At 45.8% G+C, this 11,808-nt stretch overlaps 1 protein-coding gene across 2 annotated transcripts in view; it reads right to left on the reverse strand.

Moving 5' to 3' along the window:
- ARHGEF26 (Rho guanine nucleotide exchange factor 26) overlaps positions 1–11,408 on the reverse strand; it is a 45,281-nt gene extending 33,873 nt beyond the window's left edge. The window contains exons 1-5 of one of the 2 annotated variants that reach the window (XM_086618326.1): positions 11,185–11,408; positions 10,407–11,151; positions 8,861–8,897; positions 6,754–6,899; positions 876–932 (exon numbers count right to left, since the gene is read on the reverse strand). In XM_086618326.1, the coding sequence (XP_086474452.1) occupies positions 876–932; positions 6,754–6,899; positions 8,861–8,897; positions 10,407–11,151; positions 11,185–11,408 (1,209 nt within the window). Of the gene's footprint in view, positions 1–875; positions 933–6,753; positions 6,900–8,860; positions 8,901–10,406 lie in introns of both variants that reach the window. The other variant, XM_086618325.1, reaches the window with a different exon arrangement.
- Between the last annotated feature and the right edge of the window lie 400 nt (positions 11,409–11,808).

The following is an 11,808-nucleotide window of genomic DNA, read 5'->3' on the forward strand; positions in this document are numbered from 1 at the left end:
TTTCACAGAAAACTTGGCTACATTCACTGAGGTGTGTCCTGCGGTGAAATGAAGATCATGAACAAATCACCAAGGCAGGTAACAGTGTTTCCAGTCAAAAAAACATGTGGTTTTTCCCTATTGAAGGACATACCTCAGGAAGGGCAGGTATATAGCTGGCTAGGTCAGGCTACTCTTTTCAACACCTCTCATTCATTTTGATATAGTCCCTGTAAGTAAGGAAGGAAGGAGAGGAAAGCAGATCAAGTGGACACAAGGAATGAAGAGGAAAGTGGGTAAAGAGGACAAAAGGAGCAAAGGGGAAAGAGACGACAAGAGAAAAAGACAACTATATGAGTAATCACTGCTGTTGTCTGCACTGCTGACGGCATGGATGCACCTGCTCCGTTTCAGTGTGAAAGGAAAAAGGTTAGTTACACCAGATTCACAGTGCTCCCACGTTCAGAACTGTTCACAGGATTAGTGACAACCATGGGGCATTGCAAAAAGCTGTTCTTTGTTCCTCACTGCCTTTAAAAACTGATGCACCACCTCCTACCCTCAGCAAACGTACAGTGAATTTTACACCTTCCCTGGCACAGCCCTGTCTACTGCCACTCGTAGCCATCAACCAGGCTCCAGCAGCTGGAGAGAGCGTACCCAGGAACCACTCCTCCAGCAAGACCTGCACGATGTTGGCAGGAGACCCGTGGCAGGGACATCTGCACATCAGCAATAGGTTTTGTTTGTTTAGTCTCCCTGGGGAGAGAAGACACTTCACTCCAGGACAGGAAGCAGTGTGATGAACTTGTCTCTTTATCAACAGAGTATTAAATCAGGCACGCAGTGCATCCCAAAACAATCAACGAAAGAGAACGTGTTACTTTAAAGAGTACCTCCTGTCTTTTTCTTTCTTCCTGGCTGATTGCTTCCGATAATCCATTCTTCTTCACCTAAAAAATAAATGAATTAAAATTTTTAACATCTTTTGCAGAAAAAAGTCATTTTTTAAAAAAAAAATACAGGACTATCGAAACGTGGCACTAAGAATTCAGCTAAACAATCTGTCCACTTCGGAAAGACAGCAATGAACCAACAGAAACAACAAAACCTAAGTCAGTAACATCTGTCGTTTGACTTCTCAAAAGAGTAATCTCACTAAAAACCATCCCAGGACACAGACATGGAGCCGCTGCAGCACAAGCGAGCACAGCCGAATCCCGGTCACCCTGCACAGCCTCCTGGGATTTTACACACACACACAGAAGCATGGAAGCTGCTTTCTCCTTTTCAGTTCGAGTTCTCAACTGACACACACACACCAGCCTGAAAAATCCTGCTGTTTGTTAAACACACCTAAAGGTGCAGACAAATTACAAATTAAAAAAAAAATCCTTCTGGAGGAGCTCCAGCTTTACCCTAAAAGCACATGACAAAGCCCTGAGTAAAACACTCCTGTATTTCTGTCCTCAACCCAACAATGAGGTCTCTCCACTCCGCACCCTACAGCCCAATCAGCCCAGACCAGTTTGCCTCAGCTCTCCATATAAAACCATCACGAACTCCAGCCACAGCTGCCTTTTCCACAGCCTGAAGCCACGTGCTCGACTGCCGAATTCCACAGCAGAGACTCCCGGAGTTCATTCCTGGTGCAAATCACATGCATTATGCCATTTGACAGGAGAACATTAGGGAGTGGGGAACAAACACCAGAGAGTGAAGCACCAAGGAGGGACTGACCTCACAAATTTCCCAGCAGAGTGCTAAACACAGGACCTCAGATGAGGGGTCACCTGTGTATGGCACACGGGGCCAGGAGGCCACTGCACAGCACTAGCCCCGTGAGGGACACCGTTCTCTCCGTGGAGCAGCAGTACATCACGAGACATGAGACCCAACAGATGCATTTCCAGTCTCCCATTTCTCTTTTGTTCTTCCCCAGAAGCTGCTAACACACTATCAACAGCTTTCTCTCCTTACTCCACTTGTTCTCTGGAATTTTCAAGGATGTATTACTCCTCATTTTGTTCTTGCATACCAGGCACACAAACCTGGACAGCAGGCTCACGAGTAAAGAGGGCACGACATTAACGAGTGCCTCACCTTGGTCTGCAGGACACCGAAGTACATCTATACACACGTATGTACTCCCAAAAATAACAGGAATAGTCCAGTGTTCAAGCAGTTGTTGTTCTGAACACGAGTTACAGATCCCTGTGTCACCACAAGGATACACTTCCGAACACCACGCAACAACTAACGAGACACCTTTCTATTAAACTACTAAAGCACCTTTCAATCAACAACCTGGAAGCTTTCCAGCACTCACTAGGAAGTACAGTGTCACTTCTTTCTGGATGCAGTGGAGGGCTGTTCTAAAAATATGCCCACACAGGAAATACCTATGAACATATCCGAGAGATTTCAGTGCTTCCTGTTAATACAGCGACGGCAAACTGCCCGCGAGGTCAATGCGGCAACTGCTGGATTCACCTTCAAAAAACTGTAGCTGTGTTTTGTGATCCTCGTTTGGTCATATCTGAGTGTGCACATACAAAGTACAAATATAAATTCATCATATAAGCAAACAGCTCAACCTTACAGTCTTCATCAACACTTTTTTTTTTTTGAAAGAGGCCCAAATATGAAGACTATTTTTGCCATACTCCATGAAAGAAAATTCAATTCCTGTTTTTGAAGTGTCCAAAATGTTTTAGCTGAAATAGCCTAAAAATCACATTTGTTGTATTTAATATAAGCTAAGAACGTAACCAGAAAGAATGGCAGAGACCCAACACGACAGCAATTAACCTCCTCCTGTGCTCACACTGGACTGCTTTTCTCCAGCAACTCAGTTATGACTGATTCAACCACAGAAACGAGGAGGACAGGATGAAACGGACAGGTTAACTCCGTGGTCACGTACAAGAACTTCCTCCAAAATAAGGAGGTGCTGCAGGGGGGGAACTCACCAGAAATATTTCTTTTAGAAATATACTAAGTGGCTGCACCATAAACCACATCAAACGTCAGCCCTTTGATACTGGGAGAGAAACAAGAGCTAATGCAGAGGTTAGCCCTGAAGATCCTTGGCAGTAAAACTGGGTAGTTTTCCATTTGACACCACAGAGAAGAAGCAGCCACAGAAAGGTGACAGGGTGAGCAGCTCCATAAAGCAACTTGCAAAAAACCACAGCTGCTCGTGTTCCACACCAGAGAAAAGGATGATCAGAAACACGGAACACAGGATGAACAAAGCTTACACAGAGTTTCAGGTTAGAGACAGCCGTTCAGAGAACGTGCAAAATCTTGATGTAGAGCTGCATTAAATACACTGAACCCACTGGGCATCAGATGGAGGACTTGATGCCAAAACAGTCATTTAATATGAAATCCTTCAATAACGATGAACATTACCTATGCTACGGGACGTGTTCCCAGTGCTAAATCTTAACGACATTTATAAGCACCACAGCAGCACTGACAGCAGCAATGAAAAGTGAACACGCATCATATTCTCCAGGCCGGACAGTGCGGACCTGGAAAAACAGATACTGAAGTTCATAGTCCGCTACTCAGATGCAGTGGTCCAACTCTGCACCCGGTTGCGCAGGGAGCTGGTGAGGTCTCCAGCCATGGAGGTATTAAAAACCGGACCGAGCACAGTCTTGGACAACTTGCTCTGCCTGACCCTCCTCGAGCAGAGGATCAGGACAAGATGATCTCAGGAGGTCCCATCCATCCTATCGGATGCTGTGATTCTCTCCACGCACAATGATGCATGTTTTCGTTACCCGTACCAACTGAATGCTGCTGTTTGTTGGAAAGTAAATACATGTAACATAGTGCACAAGTTAATTATCAGTGCCTATCATCTGCTGGAAATTCCTCAAAATATCAAAAGCCACTTTTGGAATATAGTTTGGAAATATTGGTTATTCTCCCTAAATTCAACTTTTAAACTAACAGATGAAGACTGAAAGGAAGAGAGATAGGTGAGCTAGCTCCTCACCTACTCCTCTGCTTAGCTACTGCTCGCTGCCTAATCTGTGACAGGAATCTAAAGAGAAAGAAAGATCAAGAAAGGAGTTTGAAAGGAACCACATTTAAATAGCACCCCATTTAAGAGTCTTTAAACGTCCTCCGAAAAGCTCAGTTACAGTTTCACATGTGTGAGCACACTGCAGGAAGACAGAAATACTCTTTTTTATTATTATTATTATCATCATAAAGGATTTGAAGGTTTCACCACTCCCCTCGAACAGAGCCTGGTCAGAACTGCATCAGCTGTCAAGCCTGAACGGCCAAAGAAACACTGCAGAAAGAGGGGATTTGTTCTGCTGCCTGTCCCCTCCACTTCCTAGCAGTCACCGCCAACAAATACTGTAAACAGATTATTCTCCTTTCCTAACGTATGTCGAAACCAAACACTTTGACATTTTCCAGCTGACTTCCTGTTCCACGCTCACTTTTTAATACTCATTGACAGCATGTAATTCTCCCACAGACACTGTGAGATTTAGATTCCCACATTTCGTTTTCACAGTGCAGCACCTTTTCCCAGACATTCCTCACTTCTGACCTTGTACATCAAGTAAAGACACTGAAGGAGTTTGCTGTGCCAGGAATTGTAACGAGTAAGTTGGTTTCTGTAACTGTAAGCAAGGCATAGGAATGGTTCTCTTACTGAGATGATCTTTACACTCTTTTGGTCTCACAACAAATTAGTGATTTTGAAACTATTATTATTACTGAATAGCATTCCTTCCAAAATACCTCAGCAGTTAAACATTTAACTGCTAGTTTGCCTACAAGGTAGGGAAAAAACACCCCAATTTGACTTCATTACAAACAATTTTTTTGCAACATTAAGCAAATTAACTACATTTAAAGTACATGACTTGTTGAAAGAAAATTTAAAGCAATTCTTTTCAAAACCACATTGTCTTTGCCTTCTTTATAATCACTGCATCAGAGGGATTCATATCTCAGTACCTCAAACTGCAAAAGGTCATCAACATCTGAGAGACAGCTCTTCTAAACAGACCATCTACAAAGCCTTAGAAAATCTTGTTGAGGCTTAATAACTAATTTATGTAAGATATACACAGCCAGTGGCCCCAGCTGTCAACTATTCTAGGTGATCATGTCATGTAATAATCTTTCTTATGCCACATACCCAGATGAGGTTCGACAGCATTCTACAAGTTACATAAACAAAACCCAAAGAAACCCAAACCATTCATTTTAGGCATATCCCTCCAGAAGCCACAGCAATTATCAAAGGATAAAATTAACCACAGAACTTTTACAGTTTCTTTGGTCTCAGAATCATGCATACCATGAAAGCCTGTAGAAATATCAATTGGTGTAACTAATTTGCCAGCTTATTAGCAATGCAGCCAGCAAGAGCACAGCACTGATTAAACCAGCTGAATTCTACTTCGTTTAACGATGCTACTAAGAAACAGCCACAGCACACAGTTCCCAGGCTGCGCTAACGACAGCAGAACACCACCACCTGAACACTCTGCTTTTTAAAATGGTTCCCACTAAAAACATGCAGGCAAATCAACTTAAAGTTGGTTTGCAGCAACCTAGAACAACCCAGCAGAAACCTGTTAGTAACTAACTCAAGCTCCCCTTTAGTATAATTCATCCTTTTCGTGAATTCATACACAGACTTTTCTTCTTTTTTGGTAGTAGTTTTTGGTTTGGTTTGGTTTTGTGGGTTGTTTTTTTTTTTCAGTTTGTTTTGTTTTTTAAAAAAGAATCAGTAAAGATGTATCTTTGCCAAACAGAGGACCTTAAAATGAACTCTCAATTACATTGCTTTTCATGTAAAATAAAGACCAATAATTGATTGGGACTTCCATGTTGTTCTCAGGAAATGAAAAACAAATTTTAGGAAAAAAAAATAATTAAGGCTTGGTCCACACCTCTCCAATTTTTCGCAATGAACTACAAAGCACAGACTTCTCTCTGAGTGTACATGCTGTGAGGATTTAAATCCATCCTTTCAGGCTTTCTGACAGCACCCTCCTCCAGAGCAGCCCAACACAGCAACACACACCAGTGTGAACCACACAGCCCCTCCACGGCCCTGCACCAGTGCGGCAGCCAGTGCCGGGCGTGGGCATGGCCCAGGCAGCCAGCCCTGGCAGCTGCGGGGAGCACAGACCCAGGGTCTCACATTCCATGCACCAACAAAAAAGGCATGCTGGATTTTTTGTGTCCAGCATAGTTTGAAAAGAAAAAAAATAACACAGGTGTATCTTAAAGCGTAAATTTATGAAATATTAATTCCTTTGCATTTCAAAGCTGTATTTAACTTCATCTTAAACTACACAATTTTTTTTGTTGGTAACTTCAAATCAGATACTCTGGGCAGTCTGTTGTGTGGCCACATGAGCCTACAAACACTGGCGCTAGAAAAAGGGAGCTGTCAGGTAACCAGGGAAACAGATTCTGGCAGCAGCATCAGTCTATACCTACCAAATTGACTGAGAAAACATGATTTATGCTTTAAGCTGCTGGAGCTACCTTACAGAAAACCTAAACAAGAGCTAAATTGAGACCTCAAGATTTGGATTAGTAACAGCAGTTGCAAATTGGTCAATTAAAAAAAACGTATTTGGAGACACCTTTTATTTTGGAAGGGAAAACAAGACAACAAACTTCAGCCAAAGACTCCAGTAGCAAGTAAAAAGACCTGCTTCAACACATTCTGAGATACTCTGACTTTGTCTGGCTATACAAGGATCAAATACTCACAACAGACAGCTGACTCCACGTTGATCTCAGGGGCTTATAGTGAAAAACAATCTTTTCATCCGATTTCTGCTCTCGAGGCTCAGACTCTTCATCAGAATCTATGTCCAGAGCTTTTTCTTTATAGTTCTGATATAATACAGCGTTTTCTATAAAATAACAAGACTATGTCATTAATTTCTAGAAAGTTAGCTTAGTGGCTTCCATAAAAATGAGAAGTAACATTTAAACAATGAGAGAAACCAAAAGGTCTCTGCGCCGTTCACAAACTCCGTGAGACAAAGACAGGATCTCATTTAGGATGGACAATGGTGCAGTACAGTAACAATGGATCACTGTACCACTACCAAAAAGATCCACACTGACTGAATTAAAGAACAGATGCGTCCTTTGTCTAGAAAAAAAACAGAAAACAATTTTTTCTTCCTTGGTTTGCAGTACAATGTTCCATAATCAGCTAGCAATCCAGAAATGGGACCAGCGTGTCAGTAGAGCAGAGTCACTCATCTGGAGGTCTGGCTATTTTAATCTACAAAACCATTATAAGCCCACTACCCACACCAACTTTCACTCTGCCAGCTTTAAATACTGTCTTCGCGCTTCACTAAGAGAAGGAAACAATCCAAATTTCAGAAATTTGAGGTCAGAGCTATTCCAAACAGAAACTTTAAAACTTGCTTGAGTAAGCATGAGGCCTATGAACCTTCAGACAAAATACTCATCATATATTCCAGTATTAATTCAGTAATATCCGTGGCAAAGAAACACAGGTGCGAAGCACACCCTTTCCACTTCCCAACCTCCTCCACCACACATCCTTTGCGAAAGTAGACACAAAAGGACAGAGAAATTCAAGACTAGAAAAACCAACAGACAGATTAAGTGTTAAGAAATCAAGCTCTAAAAGGTACTTTAGAGATAGGCCAGGCTTTGGATAACATCCCATCTTCCTCTGCAAGAGAAAGGGGAAGGTCTGGCTGCTCCACACACAGGTGCAACTCGTGAGGTCGTACCCCAGGCTGGGTGGATCTGTTTCACCTGCCCCAACCACAAACCCCTGGCTGAGCACTCTACCAGGTCTGGCCCTTTGAACTTGCTCTTTGGAATGTGTCTATAGTTTATGAACTTTTAAAACAGGTAATTGCATACCACACCAGAAATGAATTCTGAGGGGCACTACAGAGAAAGTTATTAGTGGGGATCAGTCCAAGATAAGAGGGAGCCATTGGAAGAGAATTTAGAAAGCCTCATTAGGAGATAGTGTGAGAAAAGATGAAAATAAGAGTAAGACAGGGTGATGCAAATAGAGCAAAGTGCAAAGTTCTAAAAATAGAAACAAGAGGAAAAGGAAGGTAACACAGCCACCAAGATGATCTTAAGGAAGCACTAAGCAGAGAAAAGCCAAGAGAGTAGCAGTTCCATGGACTCGCAGTCAGGAAATAATCTTTTTCCTGTTGAAACACTGGGACAAGCAGCAAACTCGGCAAAGCCCAGAACTAACGAGTAACATAAAAGAGCAGATACGTGGACAGTGTTTTTCTGACACTTTAACTTGAAGACTAGGTAGCAGGAAAAGGAAAGAATCACAAAGTCAAGGAATTCACCCCAGCACCCTTGGCTTACGAGGAAAGGAGAGAAACAGCTGCATGAACCATAAACTCAGAGACTAACAGCTCAGGTGCCTGCTGCAAGTGAGGACCCCAAACCCACCAGCTGACCCCCGAAAGCTGCGTCTTGCACCTGAGAAGGGCCACAGGACAGACAGGAAGGCCAGCCCAGCAGGAGGAACAGGCCTCCTCTGGGTAACTCTACAGAACTGTTATGGCTGAGACAGACACATCCACCAGTTCATCTTTTAGGGGAGACAGCAGTTCAAATCGAAAATAAGCCCTTCCACTAAAACTTCTTTTCAGCCTGCCATTCTATATTCTTTAAAACAGTCCCTAAAGTATGTCTAGTGCCAAAATGATGGTTCTGTATTTTAGTCAGTTTACTGAAAAACGAGGTACTTAGTCTTTGACTACGTAAAAAATAAGTGTGCAAAAAGATCCTGAAGTCATTTTCTCTTGTGACTGAGCGTATTACCAAGTCTGTACAGAAAAGAGCTTACCTTCCCCATCAAACGTCCCTTGTCCTTTCAGCATCTTCTTCTGATAATTTTGACAGGAAAGAGAGAGATATACACATTAAAAAATGAACACAAAATAACCAACACTAACAAGAACTTCGGTTTTATTTGATACTTAGGCACTCAATTAAAGGGCCCTACTCTCTAAACGTCTGATGTTGGACAAGTATTCATGAAAACAATTGCTTCATCAGAGAAAGTGAAAAGCTACTCTAGTTTTCCCTCTTTCATGCACTGTTTATACATATTTATTCCCAATGCTTCGTTTTTTCCTGTCTTTCAAAACCAAAGCGTACTAACTTTCCAAGAGTTGAGGGAACTTGTAACTCATCCCACTGGCACTGGGCTTTCCTACCAGGATACGAGGCACGCGGCGGAGCTTTCCACACACTGCAAACAACCACCACGTTAAGTATGTTGTAAACCAACGTCTTGAGACCAAAACAAACCTTTGAAATAAAGGAGCTGGTTTAGTGCAACAAGTGCTATGGTCTAAGAAGTCTATTTAAAAAAAACCCAACACACCAGCAAAGAGAGTTTTGTGTGTAAAGGCAGGAAAATGTCACGTCCTCCTGTTTTAAACTGTTTAAACTTACTGTTAAAGTCTACTACCAAAACAAACCACCTCCCTACTCAGTACAAGTTCACAACTTCATCTATCACTACTTCACCACTTGTAGCACTTTCACCGAAGCTTTCATAACCAGAATTTTTAACTTGTCTGAAAATTGTCATAAAGCTGAAAATTATTTTCACAGCTACGGCATCAGCCCTTAGCCTGGAGTGCTTAATTGCAATTCCAAACACTCTGCAGAAATCTACTAATGTATTTTTTTAAAAGTAACAAATTATATTTTAAAAAAAGGAAATACAAGATTACAATATGATATGTTCAAGTAAAAGAGTATTTTCAGTAAGTCTTTATAATTTAATTTTAATATATTAACATTCAATATAAACCTACTACTCCTAAGGGATTACAAAGAACTAAAAACAGGCATTCTGCTTTTATTTACAGGCATTAAAATTAAGCTACAAAAATCATACCTGAAGTGGTCTCTACCAATTTAAGAATCACACTCTGATTTTCAAAAACACTTCAAAAGTAACATCTCAGACTAAGCAGTAGGGAGGAAGTTTATTTTTCTGTCAGTCTATTTACTCTAGCAGGCAGACTTTATTAAGGCAATGTCCCTTTTCTTTTTTCCTGTTTACTACTCTCTGGGAAACGAGTTTTAAAGTTGGATTGTGAAAGAAAACCTCGAAGTGCCGGGGAATCCGTCAGGAATGCAGGCACGAGGCTGCCCAGATTTCCACAGAAACACATCCCTGAAGCCTCCGCCACTTCACTTCGGAAACACCACTGTAAGTGATCTGTGAGACTCATCAATAACTACGAAAAGTCTTGTGGCAGGCAAAAGGAAACGGAAAAAATCCCAGCCTTTATAGAAAACCGAGAGACCGCAAATCACGCTCCCGCGTAGCCTCAACCACTCCAACCAAAGTGTCCCCGACCAGCACAACTCACCTTTATCCTCCCCAGGCTCGAAAACTTCTCTTTATCTTCAACAACCGCTTTAAGTATGGGCTGGGACATTCTGTTTTTTTTCTTAAAATCCGAAGAGCCGTCGAAGTCCACCCCGCTCACCACGGCTCTGCGGTAGGACGTGGACCTCAGGCCTCGCCTCAGGGACCCCGGGCTGTCCAGGTCGCCCCCGGCCTCCTCGTCGCCGCCGGCTGCCAGGGGCAGGCTGAGGCTCTCCACCATGCTGCGCGCCTTCAGCCCCCTCCTGCCCGCCTCGGCGCTCTGCCCGCCGCCTCTGCCCGCCGCCTTGATCTGGGAAGCCAAACTCTTGGGGATGATCTGCTGCGTGCCCACCTTGAGCGCGGCGGGGCTGTTGGTGCTCAGCACCACGGGGGGCTCCTGCGGAGCGCCGCCCGGCTCCGGGGCCGCCGCCCGGGGAGCCGCGGGGGGCCTGGGCGGCGCCGTGTCCGGTGTGCTGGGAAGGCGGTCAGCGGGCGAAGGTGCGTTTCCCGGCGGTGAGGGCTGAGCGGTGGCTGCAAAAACGATCCGTTCCTGCTGCGGCGAAAGCGCGGACGGAGCGGAGATGCCGAGGGGACGTCCCGGACGGCCGCCCGCCGGGGTGACGGTGCCGTTGGCTGTAACGCCGACAGGGCTGTCCGGAACCAGGGCGAGCACCCGGGACGGCGGCCCAGGGGAGCCCGCTATACGGGCTGGAGGCCGCACCTTCCCGTTGGACACCGATCCCATGCTGGAACCGAGAGACGACGGGCCGTTCCGCAGCGCTCCGCTGCCCGGGCAGGCGCTGACGGTGCCGGCGGGCTGAGTCACCGTGAAGGCGCACCTGTCCTCCACGGGAAAGTCGGTGAAGAGCACCCCGTTGGGGCTCTGGTACGACTGCGGCCGCGGTTTGCTCCAGGCGCGGTGCTGCGGCCGGGGGGTCGACCTCCTCTTCCACCGCGGCGCCGCGCTGTCCGTGGAGAGATCCGCCTCGCCCGCCCCATCCATCGCCCGACCCCCGCGGCCGCTGCGCCCTCAGGGCGGCGGCGGCGGCACCTCCGGCCCGGCGCCCGCTCCCTGCAGCTCGGCAAAGGGGAAGCGAGCGGCACCGCTCGTCAGGCCGCGGCAGCCTCGCGGGCGCGGAGCCGCGGGAGAGCGGAGAGGCAGAACCGCCGCCGGCCCGCGCCCACCCCGCGCTTCCCGCCGGCCGCGGGCCGCCGCTCCCACCTGCGAGCAGCCCGCGCTGGGCCGCCCGGCCCCGGCGGCGCGGAGGGGAGGGGAGGGCCCGTTCCCGGTCGCGGTCCGCCCTCCCGGTCACAACCGCAGCGCCCGGGGCCTCACCTCATCACGGCACGGCACCCCTCGGGGGGCGACGGCGGCCTCCCCCCCCCGCGACCTGCAGCTCGGC

The sequence above is a fragment of the Tauraco erythrolophus genome, chromosome 11 (assembly GCF_009769465.1).
Source record: "Tauraco erythrolophus isolate bTauEry1 chromosome 11, bTauEry1.pri, whole genome shotgun sequence".
Lineage (NCBI taxonomy): Eukaryota > Metazoa > Chordata > Aves > Musophagiformes > Musophagidae > Tauraco > Tauraco erythrolophus.